This window comes from Leopardus geoffroyi, chromosome D3 (assembly GCF_018350155.1).
Source record: "Leopardus geoffroyi isolate Oge1 chromosome D3, O.geoffroyi_Oge1_pat1.0, whole genome shotgun sequence".
NCBI classification, from domain to species: domain Eukaryota; kingdom Metazoa; phylum Chordata; class Mammalia; order Carnivora; family Felidae; genus Leopardus; species Leopardus geoffroyi.
This window is the reverse complement of record NC_059339.1, coordinates 73,452,576-73,475,021: the sequence shown is the minus strand read 5'-3', so window position 1 is coordinate 73,475,021 and position 22,446 is coordinate 73,452,576. Positions and strand designations below refer to the sequence as shown.

At 38.1% G+C, this 22,446-nt stretch overlaps 1 protein-coding gene across 1 annotated transcript; it reads right to left on the bottom strand.

Annotated features, from left to right (window-relative positions):
• Positions 1-7,034: 7,034 nt before the first annotated feature.
• On the bottom strand, positions 7,035-16,672 carry LOC123588244 (dynactin-associated protein-like). The gene is made up of 3 exons (XM_045458824.1): positions 16,616-16,672; positions 12,727-12,891; positions 7,035-7,880 (listed from the first exon to the last, which is right to left on the bottom strand). The coding sequence occupies exons 1-3, from the start codon at positions 16,670-16,672 to the stop codon at positions 7,338-7,340; spliced, it is 765 nt and encodes a 254-aa protein (XP_045314780.1). The 3' UTR covers positions 7,035-7,337.
• Between the last annotated feature and the right edge of the window lie 5,774 nt (positions 16,673-22,446).

The window sequence follows — 22,446 nt, the reverse complement described above, 5'->3', positions numbered from 1 at the left end:
AAAAAATGTTATGACTTTGTAGATTATCCAGCTTTTTGCATGTTAGGGTGAAAGTGATGCTCTTTGCAGCTTCCTACATCTCAGTACACTGGTGTTTTAGGCAAGTTACCTAACAACTCTGAATCACATTTTTCTCCTTTATAAAATAAAGACATTAACACTTAGGCCGTTGAATTGTCATACAAATTTTCTAAAATGTAAAGCACCTAATCTGTAATAGGTGCTTATTAAATGCCCTTCCACCCTCAAATTGCCCATCGGTGTGTATTAGGGACTCACTAAATCTCTGTTGCATGAATCATGTTTCCTCTACACACTTTAGTGACTAGTTGGCAATTTCGGTGTGCCTTTCATATAATCTGTTTCAGCACAAGTATTCACTCTTCTCAAGATTGAAATAGTTGATGGAAGTGACAGAGATCACAAGATTTGAACTCGTGTACCTGATTAAAATCGGTTTAACGCAATATGGGAGTCCTGGGATCTCCTTTGCCTTTCATTCAATTGGTTCATTTATCAAACATTGGGTATTAGATTCTAGTAATTCATGAAGGGCACGACAGGGTGGGAAAGATTCAAGGCCATTGGGAATCATGTGCAGAAGCAGACCCCATTTCAGAAGGAAGTGATGAATTAAGGTCCCACTCTACCTGAAAGAAAGAAAAGGCAGCACCACGAAAGAGCTTCTCAATGAAGCAGGAATACAGTGACGCCTCTGTATCCTTCACATACCCTGCTTCTCTGCCAGCAGCTCCCAGATCCGCTTCCCCACATGAACAGGAAGAGCAGCCAAAACCACTCCACTCAAGTCTGTCTCTCCTTGTCGCTGCCCCAGGTATAGGACTTTGGCCAAAGTGCTCCAGGTGGTGTCATGTACAAAATTCACGAAACTATTTTCAAAAGAAAAGAATGTGTGTGGATAGGCGATCTGTATTTGCTGAAAATATAATCCAATTTTCTTAAATGACATTTTTCCCCCAAATGTTTTCCTAATAAGAATTTAATAGAAGATTTGGAAAATACAGAAAGGTATAATCAACCCCCCCAAGTTGTCTGACACCTCGCTATTTGAGAGCACCATCTTTTAGTGTATTCCTGTCTTTTTTGATCTTGAAATTGCACGTGTGTTTTACAATCTGCTTCTTTACTACGTTTTCAAGATGCTTGGAAATATCCTGACTATACTGCATTTCATCGTATAATCCCCCTGCTTTTGGATTTTTGTTTTCCAATATTTTGCATTTGTAAGTAAACTACAAAAATTAGCTGTACCATAAAGTAGTTTTCTATATTTCAGGTTATTTCCTTAGCACAGATTCCAATAATTAGACGTACTCCGGCAAAGGCTATAACATTTTAAAGTTTTAATACATGCTGTCAGGTTTTTTCCTTCAATACATTTAGACTGATTAATAGTGCCATCAACTCAGTATAAGATTACCTATGTCACTTCATGCACATCACTATGTATTTGATTCCCAAAGCCATTTTTTTAAAAAAGGTATTCGTTTTTTTTATTTTTAAATTAGTCATGTTGAAGATTTTTTATTTCTGAATTGTTATTCTGCTTTTTCATATTATTTGTTAACATTGTTTGTACATGTAATTGAAGAGACATCAGTGGTTTTTTTGAAAGCATAATTATCTCTAAGCTTGTATATGGTTCTCTTCACGGGAAACCATACTAACACACTAACATACTCTGCATACTAACAAGATTATGATTTTCCCTCGATTTCAAGGGAGCACAACTATAGAAGGACAAATCTGATTCCTTGCAGGAATTTCTTGGGTATCTCCAAGAAAATGAGGGCAGGAAAAGACGAAACTTTCTAAAAGGCATATGGAGCTCTAAGGGCCAGAAGCTCAGAGTTGAAGCCCCGTGCTCCTATTTATTGCTCAAACAGGTGAATTATTTAAAAACCTAGTTTCCTCAAAATTAAAATTAGAGTGAGAAGGGCTTTCCTCGGTCCTCTTAAAGTGACTTAATCCTAGCACAATGCTAAATTGATGAAAAGACTATCTTAAAATTATGTTAATAGTTGTTACATTTTTCACCGGGATGAAATCTGAGCATTTTGAAAAGGATTTCTTGGCTGCACTGAGCTGTTTCAGAACATCTGAATTTCAACCAGCCCTGGCAGTGGCCCAGGAAGTGACTGTTCTTATCTCTACTTGAAACTATTTTCAACATCAACTTTCTGAAGTAGACCTTTAATATTGGCTTTGAGAAAGAAAGTCATAGTAGCTGCTGAGCAACCTTTTATCCTGATATAGATGAAATTGCTGTGACTCAAGCAATAACAATCCCAAATAAATGGTGTTATATCTTTAGTCCCACTGCAAGTGGCCTCACATTTTACGTAGAGAGGGAACAGAAATGCTGATCAAAACAGAATCCTGGATTGTCAAATTCTAATGGCATTCTATCTCTTCTCGGTCCAATGGCTGAGAAGTCATCTTAAATTAATAAATGGAAAGGAGTTTCAATTTGTGGTCCAAGATTAAGTGGGGAAGAAATCATTGCAAATCTCAAGAGAAAATAAAAGAGGGATACTCCAAGAAAATCAAAGACTGTTGCCAGAAATATTAACCCAAAAGAGAAAACCAGAAAACTATGCCAAAGCAACCATAAAAAAAAAAGAGATACAGAAGCATCTAGGAGAATTGAAGCTAAAAATAAAGATCAGAGTCCACCAGATGCAGTCTTGAAATGAAATCAGGTAGAGAGGGTTTGGCTAGTTTTTTCCTATTCGATATGTAGGTACCATTTATCTGGGAAGCAGTACTTTACTTGTCTGGAAGTGGTTGTATTTAGAAACGCTCCCTGGCAGTTAGCTAAAGTCAAAGGAGGTATTGTCTGTGACACACCCACAAAAAAGTTTCAAATTCCTTGTAATATTGTCAGGAAGGGAAAATGTACAAAAATGTACTACAAAGTTTCAAAGAAGCATATGTCAAGATCTGGAAGTCAGCGACAAGGAAATAAGTGTAGAGAGCAAGATAGGTGTCTCAAGTTTCAGTAGGTAAAGAGTGGGAGAAGAACATTCCAGAAGGGCTCTTAGGCCAGGAACTGGACCTGCCTCCTAGGGAAATTACTGCCGAGAGCTGTGAATGAGAGCACAGGCCCCTAGGAGGAGGCAAGTGCCAGTCTCCAAGCAGCCCTGGCATGTCTGGGCAGGACTCAGGCAAATTATCAGCCTAGAGCTGCCAGACCAGAAGAGCCATGCCTCCCAGCAGGAGTCGAGTGAGTGATCAGGACTGCGGGCAGAAACGGTCAACTCTGCAGCCAGTCCTGCAGCACGTGCCCAAGGATAGCAGGGTCATCGCCAGGCAAGCTGAGGTTCATAGAGGAGACTCCCATCACTAGAGATGGAGTCAAAGCAAAAACAAAAACAGGGCAAGGTTCCAGGCCCAGTAAGAAGATTGTGAGGAAAACAGGATATGAGAACAGAAAATCAGAATAGAGGCCAGAGAGAACCTGGAGGCTGCCGCCGGCTCTGCAGTGGGGAATTGGGCGAGGAAGCTCCCACACTTTTGCCCCACAAACACGCCTCTGTGCTCTGCTGCAGGGAGAGCTCTAATTCGAGAGCCTCATAGAAACCAAAGGACAACAGTGGGCCATCACACCCCTCTCAGGGCTGCCACAAAGATGGTTTGGGGGCTCAGAGGAGGAGTATGCAGACATCTCACCCAAATATCATCTCCATAACGACTCCTTCTTAAGCGTGGATAATTTTGCCTCCTCCCCACAGGGGACATTTGGTAATGTCTGAAGACATTTTTGATTGTCCCAACAGCGGGCAGGTGATACTGGCATCTAGCTGGGAGAAGGCAGAGATGCTGTTAAACATGCTACCTTGCACAGAACAAGAATTCTATGACCCAAAATGTCACTAGTGTGGAGGTTATGAAAAATGTCATATAAAGTATGCCCACCTTCAGCCCCATCACTTGCCCCATCACTTTCCTATGGCATTTATTAACTACTAGAAATTATCTTGTTTATGCATTTGCACATTTATTGCCTACTTCTCCTATTATAAGGTGATCGGCATGTTTTCTACCCTCACCAAATAGAACTTGAGGTGACATCTCATTCTTCCCAGAGAGATGTGTCACACAGATTGAGTAGTGAATATTTTGTCATTTGATCTACACCATTGATCTACCTGCATAAAGGCTGGTAAGTAGGATTCAATTCTTGTAAATGATCGGTGACATAGCTGAGTAAGAGTGATGTTTCTCCTATTTGCATAAGACAAGAGCTCCCTGTGCGTCCCCTGTTGCACCCTTCCCTTTAGATGACTTTAGGAATGGTAAGATGATAAATCAAGATGACCCACTTCCAAATAGTTTAAACAGAGAGGAAACTTCCAAATAACGTTCCTTAAAAATATTAATGCCGAGGGGCGCCTGGGTGGCGCAGTCGGTTAGGCGTCCGACTTCAGCCAGGTCACGATCTCGCGGTCCGGGAGTTCGAGCCCCGCGTCGGGCTCTGGGCTGATGGCTCAGAGCCTGGAGCCTGTTTCCGATTCTGTGTCTCCCTCTCTCTCTGCCCCTCCCCCGTTCATGCTCTGTCTCTCTCTGTCCCAAAAATGAATAAACATTGAAAAAAAAATTTTTTTTAAATAAAAAAAAATATTAATGCCGAGAAGAAAGACAAATAGAAGTGTTGAACGTGGAATATTCTTTAGTTGTGGATATTTTTCAGAATAGGAGAGGTACTGGGGCATATGGTGGATTACAAACTGACCGTACGGCAAAAGTCACATCATGAGAAACATAAATTATGAGCCAAATGTAATAAAATCCTTTATAATCTTTGTCTGGTATATAGTAGTCGTTTATTAATAATTACTGTTGTTTCCCCCTGCTTCCCACCATCCACATGGCTCGTCTTCCAACAGAGACCTGAGGCCAGTGGTACTATGAGAACTTATAAACTCCAAATATATGGAAACTCTGAGCATTCAGAAAATAATCAGGTATAGTATTAAAAAGTAGAAAGTAAGTCTTATGGGGAAAAAAAGATTAAAAGAATTGGGATGAGTTAATCTGAACAAAAGTGGGCTAAAATGTTGTATTAGTACTAACATTTAAGAGCTAAATATGCTATTCTTGAAGAACGCTACCTTAAAAGTTACCTTTCAAATATAATTACTTGAAATTTAAATAAATATTCATTGGGGTCTACTAATGTGCTAGAGAGATGGAATAATAAGTGATACAGAGGGTTTATTTTCATGGTTCTTGTATAGGACAAGTCAGCTACCATTCATTTAGTTCTTCCATATGTATTTCTTAAGGACCAATTGTGTTGCAGGCAAAGAAAATGGTATCATCCTTTGTAAAATAGGCTGTACATGTATTTATTTACAAGTACGGGTAAACTTGGTTCATTTATCATTCTGATGACTAGCAAAGCTGTAAAACAATTACAAAACACTAAGTCCAAAGGAGAAACGGAATGGTCTCATCAGTATGTTTTAAATATCCCATAAAATATTCTTAATCAAAACAGCAAGGCGGGACAGAAAGGCCAATGTGCATTATTAAAAATCTAAATTAATGTATTTACTAAAATGTCATTACTTCTAAGCACATATAATTAAAATAACAGCTAGTAAAAATTAATAATGAGTATCCACTTTGGTCCAACTTTAAGAGATTTTAAATAAGTTAGCTTGCCCAGAAGTTTAATGTAAAAGTTTCTCTTGAAAATATTTTTTTACCATTTAGTAAATAAAACATTCCCCTCTTGATCATGTATGTAATTGATTAAGTAAGGTTTTTGTACATAATTAAGTCTATAATTCTTTTTTTTTTTTTTTGCATGCCTGGAACATCATTCTGATTTTTAATATTTTAAATTAGAATATATATTACAGTAACTAATGTCATTCTTAGACTATGACCTTTGAACCAGTGATTCTCAAACCTGCCTGGACATTATAAACACCTCTTAAAGTAACAGATTACTAGTTGCAATCTAAAGATCCTGATTTAGTAAGTCTGGGGTATCAGCAATTATAATTTAAACCTCAATATTAACAGAGTGTAAATTAATGAATTTACTACCTAATCTTCATTGCTACTTTCTTCTTCTGTATCTTCCATACTTTAGCACATAGTTGGGACTTAAAAGATGTCTTTAATTGATTGATTTACAAGATTTTTGCAAAAAAAAATTAATTTTAAAAAATAGAGACCGAAATGCCCTTTCAATAACATTAATTCAAATTGAATATGGTTGCTTAAAAGGTATTTACAGTAAAAAAGAAACTGGAGAAACATAAATTTCCCCATAAAGAAAAAATTATTATAAATTCTAAAATTTTCTCCACATATGTTTAAGTGCCCACATATAAAATGTGTTTATTATGCATGTAATTTGTGTACAGAAAAATGCTATGTTCTGAACAGAAATACACACATATTAAAATCTAAATGACTAATTTTACTCTAAGGTTTCATATAAAATTTCTTGAAGGTTTCCTAAATAAACAAATTGGGTTACCTTTTCTATATGAAATTATATTCTTTTGAAATACACAAACAAAAGCTGATCTGCATGGCATAAATGTTCAGCTCTTTAAAAACAAAATCAATATTGATAGTTTTAGAAGTCCTAAGTATTGCTTTAGTGAAAATTCAGGTAATTATTCCACTGTTAATTATCTAAATTCTCGTTCTTCAAGTGGCACCATGGTGGGTGCTGTAAGTATAATATAGTAACGGCACTAGATACAGACTCAGGTATTATAGAAGAAATGGCTACAGTTGGGGGAAGAGCCAGTGGAGGAGAATGGTTGTAGGATAATTTGTAGTGATAATAACTAAAGCACAAGTTTTCGTAGAAGAGAATATGTTGACAAATGATGGTATTTCTATTAGATTAAAGTAAGAATAGTGGCATTTATAGTTCCAGGTTCAGATGATAAGGTGGAGATTAAAGATTGTTGAAGGAAAGTGATGACCATTGTCATTGTGAACTAAGTGGAAGTCACAGTAGTTGCAGGTAAAGTGGGAGTGGGAGTGGTTGTCGAGTCAGCTGACAGGATTTGTGGGTTCAGTTGAAGAGATGGTGGAAGTGGTAACTGTGTTGGTTGTCCGCTAAGATTAAGTTATGGTAGCATTTGTTGTTTTTGAAGTTGAAACAGTTACAGATTCTGTTCAAGTGGGGTCAGCTGTGGTTTCACTTGAAGTGGTGGTTGTAGCTTCCGTGATTGTACGTTCAGGTGAGGTGATAGTGGGGCTGTTGCATTTGTGGGTTTCGTTTTACTGGTGACTGGCTTTTGTGGTTGTAGGTTCTGTGGAAGTGATGGCGGCGGCTGTCAAGGTTGTAGGCTCACTTGAAGTGATGGTGATGTGATGGCTGTTGAGGTTCTGGGTTCAGTGGAAGCGATGGTGATGGCTGTTGAGGTTGTGGGTTCAGTTGAAGCGATGGTGATGGCTGTTGAGGTTGTAGGCTCAGTGGAAGTGATGGCAGTAGCTGTCGAGATTCTGGGCTCAGTCGAAGTGATAGTGATGGCTGTTGAGGTTCTGGGTTCAGTGGAAGCGATGGTGATGGCTGTTGTGGCTGTAGGTTCAATGGATGTTGCAGTGGCTGTAGATTCTCTTGAAGTGGTTTCAGTTACGGGTTCAGTTGACGTGGTGGTCCCTGCAGGTTGTGAAGTAGTAGAGGTCATTCCAGGAATGCTAAGTATAGGCTCCTCATTGTTTGCAGGTAGCTGGTTAGTAATGGGAGAACTGTCATTTTCTCTGTTGTTCACCAGGCATATTATGAGTACTCCAGTTGCTGTTGTTATCACACAGGCTAAGAGACAAGCCAAAAAGACTTTCCACAGAGACAAGTCATTACACCAATTTCCTTTTGCCTATGAAGAGTGTAAATGATAATATCAGTAATAAAAAACAAAAAACGCTTGTGATTTCTCATCTCTTTTGTGTTATTTATACTGTAGTGCATTAACATGATTTCAGTCCTTATATATATCCAAAGAAATGTAGGCTTACGGTCCAAGTTTTTATCCAGGTGAAAATAACTGCACACTTTCTTTAACATTAGAAGAAATGAGAATCTACCAATTTCTCATCTTCTTTTATTGGAAAATATTCCAATAATGGGAAGGAAGAGCTTTGTCTTTTCACACAGGCAGAACAGCACTTGAATGGTAAATTCTCTGTCACACACCCAATCCTCCAGTAGATGTTGTAATTACCCCAAACTATTCCACTTCCAAAATCACTTCCTCAGGAACACTGTGCTCTTACCACTGTCTCCCCTCCTTCCAGCTTATTTATTCAATTGTCCCTAGAGCAACCTTTTTTTAGTCTTGTTAAAAATTATTGGCCCAGCAGACCTTGCTTCACTCACCTACCTCCTTACCCACCTTGTGTTCCATGGTCGTTTATTTCAACAAAACTAATTCCCTAAAATCTCTTGCACTTGCCTCCTCTTTTCCTCCAGCTGGCAAATAAATGCCTGTCTGCTTTCTCTGGACTGCCCTTGAGCAACCACAGTCAGGGAAAGTCAAGTACCTGGGCAAATCAGAGTCAAGATAAATGTATAGTCACCATCCTTGAATGGATTTTCTGGACTGTTCCATCATTCTATTATATTTCTGTAATATACACTCTCATTTTGTAAATCTTTCTTAATCTTCTCTCTCTTCAAACATGTAACCTCCACCTACCAGCCCTCAAAAACAAATTGACCCATCTCATTTCCATCAAATGACTTCATCTCCTTTCTCCTTCACTGGGAAACTTGAAGCCATCAAATGGAAACTCTTTCAAAGCCCTACAGGTATCAAACCTGCAGACCTAAGCATGCCTGCGCTCCACCTCTCTTCCTTCCCTGATTGACACAGAGACGCTGTCCCTCTTTCTGGCTGATGCTGATCTGCCAATCTGTCCTTGGACCTCATCCCCCATATCCTTCTCAACAACTTTTCTCTTTTTTTCATTCTTCCTCTGGGACTAAATACTTCACCCTTTCCTCTTAAGTGGCGTCTTCCTTTTAACATTTATATACACTCAAATCTCTTCCATTTTAAACAAAAAACCTCCTTTGACTCCAAATCCCCTTCTCACTACTTCCCTTTCTCTCTCTCTGGAAAATGAAATTTCTTGAGAGTTGTATAAATGCAACATCTCCATTTGCACACCTTTCAACCCAATTGTGTCTGGCTTCTACCTCTGCCATGCCACTGAAACACCTCTTAATAAAGTCACAAATGACATTTATTCACTCAAATCTAACTGACATATTTTAGCCCTCACCATACTCAAACCCTCAGTAGCATTTGCCTCTGAAGCATCCCTTCTCCCTTTTGAACAGTCTCTTCCCTTGGCTTTTGTGATATTCCATTTTCATTGTGTTTCTCCTAACAACCCTCCCCCCATCCCCAAATATTTCCAGTTTCTTTTAGAGGCTTACTATCACATTCAGTTTTATTATTGACACTCCCAGGACCTTTTCTCTCACTCTAGGTTTAGGGTCAGCAAACTTTTTCTGTAAAGGGCAAGACAGTAAATAGTTTCAGCTTTGTGAGCCATACAGTTTTGGTCACAATGACTCCAATCTTCCATTATAGTCTTAAAGCAGCCATAGGCATTGAGTAAGCAAGTGAGCATGACTGTATTCCAATACAACTTTATTTACAAAAATAAGCAGTGGACTGGATTTGACCATTCTATGCTTTCTCTTTCCTATGATTTTAATTACTATCCATATCTAAATGACTCTCTAATTTATTCCAGTCGAGCTCTCCCCTCTGACCTTCAAATGCTTACATGATACCATATATTAGATGTCTAAATGATGCCTCAAACTCACTGTGTCCAAACCCAAAGTCATGATCTCCCCAGTGAAACCTGGCAAGCTCCCACATCCCTTTAAATGGTACCACCATCCATTATATTCAGTTCCATAAGCTATTAACAAAGGGATCACCCTTGAAATTTCCCAACCCATCACCAAGCCCTTTAGCTGTACCTGCTAAATATCTCTATTTACTATTTACTATTACTCTATTTACTATTGATTTACTCTATATCTGTTGATACTACTCTATTCCAAGCTTCCTTTATCTCTGCCATGGACTAGTGAAATAGCCTTGGGCCACTCACTCCGTTTCTACAATGCATCATGCTTCCATCTAAAGTGGGATCTTGGCACAAATAGTTCTGTTCATTGTGAATGCCTCTCTCATCCTCCATTTACCACCCAGAATACAACACAGACTCCTCAGGCACCTATTTTTGCAACAGTACTCATGATGCTCAGTGATTCTGTTATCAGAAGAGGAATAATACACTGAGGCTTTTTCATAATTAGAGTATTCCCAATTCTTTAAGTAATATTGATAGCCATATAAATATAAAACTTCCTACCATCCATCAGATAGGTAGCTGCCTAGCACCTAGTATGACCATAGGGACCCAGAGAATCCACCTGAGTGCATTATCTCCTTCCCAGGCTTATTACCTGAAAGCGTGCAATGAAAAGAGCTCCCTGGGAGCTTTCTAGTGATGTGCATTTTAACAAGATAAACCAAAGCCCTCCTTATTTTCTCACTAATCCTCATCACAGATTATGTTATCCACCACCATGATTTAAAAGAAAAATCATGGAATTGCATAGCTTCTGGGACTCCCTATTTCATCATTTACAAAATGGTGATAAAACAGCTTGTGAAGTACAGGATTACCTTCGGAATCAACGAAATTGATTTGTTTTGTCATTTCTAAAGTGTTTTTGAAAATATTTGTTGCTTTATTCGTAGGCAACAAAGCAGTGTAGAAGAGTATAGTCTTTTTAACTGGAGAAATGTTATAAAGTTCAGAGCTATGAAATCTTAAACAATTTCTTACCTTCTCTGAGCCTCAAATCCCTTTATCTTAAAATAGAAACCTAAAAATATCTATCTTATATTGTTGCTGGGAAGACTACAAATAACATACATAAAGTCACTAGTTTTTAAAAATATGATTATCTTGGATGCAGTATAGTATAGTATATAGAAATTAAGGTCAAGAACTTTGGAGTCCAACAGATTTGGGGTTGAATTTTAGCTCTGCCACTTATTAGCTATGGAGAATTTAACACCTTTATCTTTCTAAGCCTCAGTTCCCTCATAAGGATAATAATACTTAATAATACCTATAAAGATGAAAAGATAAGACAATGTTTATAAAGTGCCTGGCACAGTGTCATGTATGTAAGTTTTCGATTGTCTAACATGATTGATTATTTCATAATCACCTGGGTGAGAGCAATACCCTCAGTGAATGGGATACAACATACACACCTTCCATACACACTAAAATAGATCTTAAATGTCGCACAGTATAGGCCACAGTATTTGTTGGAAGGGTGCAAAGGGTGGCAATCCCAAAGCAACAGGAGTAGAATGAAGGCATGGGCCACCAAGGCCAAGTTAGCCCCAGAAAAAAATAGCATTTTCTTTGACTGAAAACACTACAAAGCAGTCTCAAAAGAAAAAAGTGGCAAAAGGGCTTATGCACATCTGGGAGAACTCTATGCTACTTTAAAAAAATTATACAAGAGCCGCTTAATGAAATAAGTTGTGCACAACCAGACAATAGGACACCTAAGTTCTTCTTTTTGGGTCACTGTTGGCAAAAACCATGCTAATCGATGCCTGGGCCCGACCCCAGAGCTTCTGATTTAATTGGTCTGGGGTGGGACTCAACCAATTGGTATTTCTTAAACAATCGCCATGGGATTCTAAAATGCACCTGGGATTAAGAACTACCAGGCTAGATGTTATCTAAGACTTCTCAATTCTATGATTACATAAATTAATTTACCTCTCCGCAAAAAAGAAGAAACATTTTCTCACTCCACCCCATTGAGCTCATTCATTCTTTCACATCATCCCAGCAACAATAACAGTTTATACTTTTATCCAGAATCAAGAAAACAAGGCTCATACTCTCTCTACCAAGCCTCTACAGCAAGATTAAGCAACAGAAGGTAGAAACTCCAGTCAGGGAAACCCAACCAAACTTCCAAGTAGAATAAGCAATTTATAGTCAAGGTCTAATTGCTATAACAGGGCTGAAGATAGAGAGATACACGCCTGAGGTAAAGTTAATTCAACCAACGGATAAGGTCAGGAACCAAAGACCTGGATCTAGTCTCCAAAGCTAGTGGGGAAAAAAATCTGGAGAACAAGAGTCGGGTTTCTATGTCAAGGTCTTATGCACCAGAGATCACAAGGAAGAAACCTATGGAAAGTGCCACATACAGGTCCTAAGTCTAGAACAGTGGAAGCAAACAAGGTGATCACCAATTGAGCAGGACCCTTAAAACTTTGAATACGACACAGTCTCCCACCAGAGTCTAATTTGTGAATTAAACTCTATATTGTCAACATATTTTCTCCTCTGCCTCTCCCCACCTGCATTTGTACTTTACATTGATTCCTTTCACTTTCAAATAATGTTCGCTATCTATGCAAATACCTGAGTCCCCAATAGAATATCAGCTCTTCAAAAACAGATTATCAAATATTCTCCTTCTTACGAACTGCCTCGCAGAGACTTATAATTATACTGAGAATACAGCAAATGCTTAACATGAATGTGGGTGAATTAAATGATTATATACATTTCCTGGGAAAGAACAGAACAAATACGTCCCTGTATAAAGCACATTTCAACCTGGATAAAAGCTGCTATATCAAACATTACCTCTGTACCGGACAATTCTGTGTGTGGGTTTCTTGAGTGTGCAAGGGCTGCTGGGCTCACATAGACCCCAGTTAGGTTGGACGAGACATGACCAGTTGTACCACTTGAAGGTGGATGCCAGCATGCAGAACTATGAGCCTGTTGGTCATCTGAACATGTGATTGGCTACAGAAACAAAACATAAGTGAATAGAAAGTCATGGTGTAGAATTTCTAAAATGAAACTCTTCTGTCAAACATAATCAAGAGCATCACTTTTAAAAGGGATAACGCATAACAAAACTTCAAAAGGAATTTTTCTAACTATACTCTGAAGATCAAAAAAAAAATCTAGACAGATTATGACATAGTATACTTAACTAATTTTTGTAAGTTACTAATGCTCCATATCAGGAATGTATGTCATCCTTATTCTCTACCACGTTACTTGCATGTACTAAATACCCTCATGTTGCAAGCTGCTGTAAGTGGAGCTATAGTAAGAAGTCTCTATTCGTATAAGGAATAGAATGTTAGAGCCAAAAAAGTTCTTGCAGCTGATTATCAGGTACAACCCATTTAGGTCATTTTGGAAATGAGAATATTGAAGCAAAAAGAGTTGACATAATTAGCAGCAGCAGCAGCAGCAGCAGCAGCAGGATGCCATAATGACATGATAGCAAGCACCGGAGCCCGGACCTTCCAGTGTTAAGACCAGTGTACTTTCCACTCCGTCCCACTACACCATGTATAGTATGTTATTATGCTAAACCATGGTAAGATGTATAGTGTATACTAATCTATACTATACTAGTGAAAAGTTGTCCTACAAAGAGACTCTTTCACATAATCTGTACCACGGTCTATGCAACGGAACTTGCACACCCATGACAAAGAGACAAAAGGCAAATCATTTGTCAGTTTGTGATATGTTTATGCTGGGTTCCTCTTGGACACACAGCAGTATAAAAGCAATTCTCAACAACAAAAAGGCCTCTGCTCTGAGAGTTTATATGCTAATATAACAGGGAGGCATAACAATTGCCACATATTGTTGAGAAAGGGGGCCATAAGGATTAAAAATGGGTTGGGCTCAGTGGGAAAGATTTGGGGGAACAGGTGTTTTAAAAGGGGAAAGAATAAAATGAAATGAAAATGGGAGCGGAACAAGTTCAGGAACTTGTGGATCTGGGCCAAGAGTTTTGTTACATCTCAAAAACAATGTAGGACTGTCTGGGGATCTTCATCGCATAGAACGATAATGTTTCCTTCTAGTTGTGAATCAAGGGCATCTCTGCCACTCCTTGCTCTCTTCAAAAGGCAAAAACTACAACTACCCACTGCAGATGTGCTGTGAGGATTAACGAGTAAACAACTGGAAAAGGGTTGGAGCAATGTCCATATGTACTCGGTGAGTGTTGGCTGTCAGTAGTGGCAGCAGCAGCCGCAGCAGTGTTTTTATTCCTACTGTTACTACTACTAGTTGTCTTGGGTCACGTTTATGTAATAACCCATTATTAAAGAGCCATAAAAATTGCTGGTGCATCAACTCATCAGTTCCATAAAACTGTCAGACTAGAAATGTATGTGGTCACTGAGAACTACCACGAGCAACACAAAAAATAAATGTGATGGTTATTAAATATAGATAAGATGGAATACTCTTGGCAGTAAAGGGTTTGGGGAGACAGATTTTTCTGTTACATCAAAGAAGTAAAGAAAACAGCTCTGTTTTACTGAAAAAAAAAAAAAAACTAAACAAACTCCATGTTATTCACTAGATCAATTTGAGCAATGTTGGACTTTAATAACAACCTTGCTTATTTTGCCAAGTGCTGATGATGCTGTAGTTATCCGGTTTGTCTGTGGCTGATGAACTAGAATATTTTAATGCACTTTGTAAACAAAACAAAATTCACTCCCCAAGTCAGTTTTCCAAATCTTCTGGCCCTGATGGAATCCTAGCCCTTTCAAAGAAAAAGATGATGGGTGGTGTCTACACTTAGGGTGGAGAACCTCTGATCTAGATTCAGCTTTGGAGTAATATTGCAGCCCAAGTAATAATTTTTACTCTGGTATGTTGCTCTGACTCTTAGTATAGGTGGAGTCTCTACACAGAACTGGATCAGTTAAAGAGCTCCAAACGTTTAATCAGATAATCAGCCTTAGCTAATAAGGGCCATAGGCAACTGAAGTGAATTAGCTATAGTTACCAAAAACAGTTCTGTGGGTTTTCCCCGTGATTTTATAAGGATTAACTTAAGATCTCACATATCCCAACAGAAAAACAAAACACCAACATTTATTTTACTTTTGTTTATAATCTTCAACAATTATTAAACTTCACAATTGAATTTGGTCTTAGGAGAAAAGCGTATTTTTATAGCTATGCTTTAAATATCCATAATAAAGTGAAATAGTTAGCCACCTATCAAGATATACACTGTAAAAACAACTCAAAATAATATTTGTAAACATCTTCAAGTTTGTTGCATCTAGAGAAACTAGGAAGATGATGGATATGTGGCTAAAGGGATTTTTTTCCATTTGAGTATTCAGGCATCTTGAGTGTCGAACTCAGAAGTGACAAGGAGAACAGCTTCAGGAGAGTCCTTTGTATGATTCAAAAGGAGAAACCCCTTTTCTTTTGGTAAACCAAGAATTCTCCTTGGGATTCTTTTATTCAACCAACACTTACCAAGCAAAGACTTTCGTCTTTGGCTTATCTGTAGGCAATTAATATGGGCTAATTGCCACAGCTCCAAACTGCAAAGGGAAAAATATTTCATTTATTCTTCACGCAGGAATTTTAACTTACTATTTTAATTTTTATCATACTTCCATCCTTTGTTCTTTTTTAAAGGAAATCATCTCCTTTATTTTTATTCATTTATTTTAAAGTTTCTTACTTATTTTGAGAGAAAGTGAGAGGATCAGGGAGGTACAGAAAGAGAGGGAGAGAGAGATTCCCAAGCAAGCTCTGTGCTCATTCTCACAAACCACAAGATCATGACCTGAGCCAAAATCAAGAGTCGGACGCTCAACCAACTGAGCCATGTAGGCCAGGTTATAAAACCTAGGCCATTATAAAACCTATCTGAACCCAAGCTAGGTTCAGATATAAAAAACACTTAGAACTATACATACAGTAAAAGCTTGATTCTTGGTGTAAAAACATTTAAAAATAGATAAAATAGGGGCACCTGGGTGGCTCAGTCAGTTAAGCATCCAACTCTGGCTCAGGTCATGATCTCATGCTTCATGGGTTTGAGCCCCGCATCGGGCTCTGTGCTGACAGCTTGGAGCCTGGATCCTGCTTCAGATTCTGTGTCTCCCTCTCTCTCTGCCCTCCCCTGCTCATGCTCTGTTTCTCTCTCTCAAAATAAATAAGCATTAAAAAAATTTTAAATAGATAAAATAACCATATTTCTTATACAAAGTAGAAATGTTTAAAGGATTTCTTTCTTAGGCCTAAAGACAATATCCAAGATCAATATCTGGATTTCCAGCATATTTAGAAATCCAAGTTTTGACAGGTTTAGTATATAAAATTGAAGAATCAGATTATAAAAATATTATTTAAAGACCAAACCAAAGATATCATTGGAGATATATGTTTACATGATGGTGAATATAGAAAGTTAAATGGATTTATTTGTATATGATGTGGTAACAGAAATTGCTAATCCTTTAAATTAGCAAATATGTAAAATAATTTTTACAGTATAATACAGAAGAATATAACATGAAAAGTTGCAGCAGAAAAATGTAATACATGGCTATGCTTCCTTTTTGAGAATAATGCAAAATTATGACATTGACCACATAATAGCAAAGAAATTCGATTGATTTTAAAAGCTGAAAATGAGATAGCACTATAGGCAAATTATTAAAATTAAGCAAATACTCACAAGCTGGTTTTCAGAGTGTTCAATATTGACTACATATTTTCCACGCTTTCTGTCCATTCTTGAGCTTATAATGCCATAGGCTTACCTTCAAGGATATTTTTCAATTCATGGGTGTCCTTTATACCTGCAACTCTGAGAAATAATTTAAATGACTAGTGGAAAATCAACTCTGATGCATCAGTGATGGTGAGGATTAAACTAAGTAATAAGTAGTCATTCACTAAAATGGAATCCACCTTAGAGAAGGAAATGAGGTGTTAATCATAGAAAATCAATACAGCCTCTGAGTGCTACTGTGATTACTCCCTCAATAACCCTCCTGACAGGAAGGAACTCTGAAAAGCTTACATAATTATTTTTTTCTTCCCTTTGGCCCCATCTTTCAGACACCTGTCTTCTATTTTAGGACTAACCCAAGAAAAAATTGTGAGTTAGAAGTTTGCCTTTGCTTTCTCTCTACCCAAGCCTGAATGCCTTCTTGCCAGCTCTTAGTCACCCATGGCCTTAGGATGGCTTCACCTTTTCAGTCTCACGGCTGGAGTCTGGAAGTCTACTTGGGCAGTTGCTTGGGAATTTACATGCATTTAAAAATGATTAGAATCAATTTCCTAGGCAATAATGCCAAAGGAGTGATGGAATATTGGAAATCTGGAGAACGAGTTTTGTTGTTGTTTTGTCAAGAAATCTAGTTTGTCCCAAATTGAAAAAGGATGAACTTTTATTGACTTATTCACTCAACAGGTGAGAATACTGAGTTTCTAAAGTGTGCCAGGTACTTTGCCTGGTACAAAAAGCTCAGCAGCAAACAAAATAGACCATACCACGTGTTCTTTGTATCTTTTCACTTTTGGATTCTGAATTTTTTTTTTCAAAAAAAAATTGAAAAACTGGGAAGGGATTTGTTCTAAACAGGAGTAAAAACATATAATTACTACTCTCACTCCTGTTGAGACAAAACCAGTGATGCCATGGTATGGCCATGACTACAAAGGACATACATGGGTTGATGGTATTCATAACATTAAACATGACCCTCTAATAAACTGATTTATTTGAAAATCAGAACGATAAAATTACCAAACAAGTGGTATTGACTATATTTAAATATATTTGCTTTTAAAATATATTCTTCAGAGGCATTTACTTTAATTTGGTACTAAAGCAACATAGCCATGGTGTAGGTAGAATTCTATAATTTTTAAAAATTTTTTTTTAACGTTTATTTATTTTTGAGACAGGGAGAGACAACATGAACGGGGGAGGGTCAGAGAGAGAGGGAGACACAGAATCTGAAACAGGCTCCAGGCTCTGAGCTGTCAGTACAGAGCCTGACGTGGGGCTCGAACTCACGGACCATGAGGTCATGTCCTGAGCCGAAGTCAGATGCTTAACCGACTGAGCCACCCAGGCGCCCCTAGAATTCTATAATTTTTGACAGCATCCACAACATTATAGCAATGACAGAGAGAGTGAAAGTTTTCTCTGATCTCAGGTTCACAATCTCTAGGAGTTGCAAGACTCAGTCCCAAAGTTTGGAAGAAAAACATAGAAAATTGATTAAACTTATTTAAAATAGCAACGAAATTAACCAACACATTGCTCCGTGGCTAAATTTCCCATATAAAAATTAGAGTCTTCTTTATTTTGCAAAGAACAATTCTTCAGCATGTATTAGTAACAATTCTCATGAACACCTCCACCCAAAGGTCAACAGAAAAAACAGAACACACCTGGACTGTTAGAACAGAGAGCAAGGGTATCTCTCTCATTGTTCTGTCAAAGTCTCCTATAAAAAGTCTTTGTTCACAGGATTTATAGCCAAAAAGAAACCTGCAAGTCTTTTGGCTGACAGCAGTTCAGAGAACTGTTTGATAGCTGGCCAATCTTCAGGGGGAAAGTTCTATTTCTCATTCATCTAACAGAGAATTGAATTGCATCGTTATCTGGAAGTCTAGGTCAAAACTTTTTTTTTTTTTAATCATGTTACTCAAACAAATCTTTCTTGCCTGAAATTTCACTATGCTTTGATTATGACTTCTTTGGTTAGTTAATAATATGAGAGCCAATATGACGGCTGGAGCTCTCTGATCTTAGACATTTTAGGGAAAGGGATTATTACAGTTTTTTATTCTGTTATTGGCATTACAAGCAAACAATCAGGCACAGAATTTCAAAGCCTAAGTAAAATACTGATATGCAACCCAATTAATTCAAAAGTATGAAAGGTCATTGTGGAAGGAAAAAAAGAACAAAAATAAATCTTCAAAGTGCCCTATCAAATTTATTATCAAAGCAATTAGAAGTAATCATTAAAAGTAAAGTTGAAAGGGGCGCCTGGGTGGCGCAGTCGGTTAAGCGTCCGACTTCAGCCAGGTCACGATCTCGCGGTCCGTGAGTTTGAGCCCCGCGTCGGGCTCTGGGCTGATGGCTCAGAGCCTGGAGCCTGTTTCCGATTCTGTGTCTCCCTCTCTCTCTGCCCCTCCCCCGTTCATGCTCTGTCTCTCTCTGTCCCAAAAATAAATAAACGTTGAAAAAAAAGTAAAGTTGAAAATGAAACCTGAAAGTTGCAGCAAACGTGTTTATATATGGTAATCGTAACACTATCGGGGTGTTTTATTGTATTTTCAAAGCTGACTCCATCTCTATAGCAGGTGTTCCTTCACTGAATCAAAAGTAATTAAAAAGTATTTCAGTAATACAATGGAACTAGAATAATTAGCCCTACTTAAAATAGAAATTTCAGGAGAAAAACATGTTTTGATGCATGTCACTGAATTTCTTAATTACGTATTTGAAGTCTACTTACAAATTTTAAATATGTTTATACTGACAGAACATGGTTTTTCAGTAACTTACCCCCAACTGTTTATTGAACACCTCGCACACCCCAGGCATGTCTCAACCCTGGATATCCAGACAGCATTGATTAAGACAGACAAAACCCTTATTTATCCCCTACGCTTTGTTTATTGAATGTTTGGCTTTTGAGTTTACTTTCAAATTTTTTTAATTGTAATATTTTTGTTTAAACAAAGAGAATGTTTTTTTTTTATTTAGTTAGTTAAAGGTACACGTTTTTTGTATGTTGGGAAATCGATTCCATAGTGGTCAATATGTCAGTTTCTACAGAATAAACAGCAATGGCATAGTTCATCTCTGACCACAGGGACTGGGAATTCATGGTTTTTGTAGGGTCTGATATTCCATTTTACAGTGACCTTCAGGGTTCAGAAGTTCTCTTTTCTACCAAGCCAAAATTTTCCTTGTTCTTTCAAATGACTTAAACGCTGGTCCTGCTACATCTGGGGACACCCAAAATTAAACCATTGTTTCTTCAGAATATTGGTCTGTGATCCCTGATGCACAATTCCAAAATCCAAAAGGCTTTGGAAACAAATTATTTTGTGTATTTGGCACAAATTTAGTTGGCACCAAAAGTTAATCAAAACTAACCTTTAATAAATTTAGCATGATTATTCATATGTTTAACTACAAAAATATTGATGTGTATTGCAGGTTTACTACCACAGTCCTGATGGGGGTGTTGTATAACGTATCGTATTGCCGTCATAAAATTTTTAAAAATCTGAATTGTTGGGGCGCCTGGGTGGCTCAGTCGGTTAGGCGTCTGACTTCGGCTCAGGTCATGATCTCACGGTTCGTGAGCTCGAGCCCCGTGTCGGACTCTGTGCTGACAGCTCGGAGCCTGGAGCCTGCTTTGGATTCTGTGTCTCCCTCTCTCTCTGCCCCTCCCCTGATCATGCTCTGTCTCTCTCTGTCTCAAAAATAAATAAAACATTAAAAAAAAATCTGAAATGTAAAACACATCTCACCCAAGCACTTCATATGAGGGACTATATATGTGATTTGTAGAAATTTTACAATTTTTAAAAATAACTAATATATCCTTCCTTATTCTTATTGCTCTGAAACACTAGTTTATAAAGTCTTCACTTGGTAAAATGACTCCTAACTGGCATTTTAAAAATGGAGATGAGAAGAAGAATAAAAAGTTTCAATTATTGCTGGATTACAGCAAACAACGGCACCGTTGGACAGACTGTGACCTAAGATTTGATTAACATAATATTATTAACATTACAGGGATATGCCTAGTCCAGTGGGTATACCACACTGCTCATAGCTAATCCTAACAACACCTACAAGAATTAAGTAGAATTACAAGAATTAAGTATTATTATTGTCACTTTGGTGATGAGACACATATGCTTTAAGCGACGTTTTATAAACCTAAGTTAAGATTAGAGTTGCAGGGGGGGGCACCTGGGTGGCTCAGTCTGGCTCTTGATTTCAGCTCAGGTCATGATCCCACCGTTCATGAGATCAAGCCCCGTGTTGGGCCCTGGTGCAGTCAGCACAGAGCCTGCTTGGGATTCTCTCTCTCCCTCTCTCTCTTGCCCCTCTCCCACTCACGCACATGCACGCTCTCTCTCTGTCTCTCTCTCAAAATAAATAAAGAAGCTTTTTTTTTTAAATTTTTTTTTTTAACGTTTATTTATTCTTGAGACAGAGAGAGACAGAGCATGAACGGGGGAGGGGCAGAGAGAGAGGGAGACACAGAATCGGAAACAGGCTCCAGGCTCTGAGCCATCAGCCCAGAGCCTGACGCGGGGCTCGAACTCACAGACCGCGAGATCGTGACCCGGGCTGAAGTCGGACGCTCAACCGACTGAGCCACCCAGGCGCCCCAAGAAGCTTTTTTTAAAAAGCAACTGTAAAAGTGTTTATAAACATGCGATCCTGGCCCCCTCCTGTTGGTGTGGCAGGCAGATGGAGCCCAAGCAAATAAAAGTCAGGTTAAATCTCACTATCTAAGAATTCTAACAAAGAGTAGATTTCGAACAGTGTTCACATTAATTATCTTAATAATCATGCCAGTATTGTTGTTTCTTCTGTATCTTCCTCAATATTTTGGGAGACAGGCACTCGGTAAATGAAAGAACAGCAAACAATTCTAGCAGTTATGCTGCTTGACAAAGCAATCTGAAGAAAAATTATGAAAACAACATAATTTTACACACGAAGAAAACAAAATGTAGTACTTAAAAATTATCCCATGTAAGTTTATTTAATATACTCATATAACATATGGACTCAATACACAGAATTCGCGTACTGAAGAACAAAATGTCTGGGATGTCTGGGTCAAACTCTTACAAAACAAAGTATCATTCCTAATAAAATAGAGCTCTGATTGGCACTGAAAGCAAATGAGGCAGATCTGGTGTTGTGCATTGGTAATGTGCAATTGGTAACCGTTATTGTTAGAGTAGTTTAAGTGTTACTGCTACAGGTTCCGGTGGAATATTTCTGTTAGCCAAACAATCACTTGTGATAGCATTTGCACATAAAATTTAGAGTAGGAGCAACTCTGGGGATGGTTATATGTCACAACCTCAAGGTAGTAATTAAAGACTGGGTTTTTGTGGAGAGGGCCACTGTAGTATAGTTGCTGTAAGATGTGTGATATTAGCATTTACCGGAGAAGGTTCACTGGCAGTGAAAACAGTGGTTGTGCTGGTACCTGTTGTGGGTTGTATTTCCAGTTGAGATGGTGGCAGGTGTGGAAATTGTAGGCTCAGGTGAAGTAATGGTAGACGTAGTTTAATTTGACATGATTATAATGGTGGATTCAGTAGACATCGTGATAGCTGCATTTTAGCCGAAGTGGGGTAGGTACTCTGTTCACTTAAGGTACTGTTAGTAGGGGTGAATTGAAATGGGGGTGATAATAGTAACTATGTAGTAGGAGGACCAGTAGAAATTAAAGCGGTTGTGTATTTAGCTGAAGTGGTATTTCCTAACATGGC

Coding starts and splice junctions, on each gene's coding strand:
- LOC123588244 (XM_045458824.1), bottom strand. CDS start 16,672: ATGGACAGAAAGCGTGGAAAATATGTAGTCAATATTGAACACTCTGAA. Junction 12,892..16,615: donor AACACTCTGAAAACCAGCTT/GTGAGTATTTGC, acceptor TTGTTTCTGTAG/CCAATCACATGTTCAGATGA. Junction 7,881..12,726: donor CAGAATTGTCCGGTACAGAG/GTAATGTTTGAT, acceptor CACTCTTCATAG/GCAAAAGGAAATTGGTGTAA.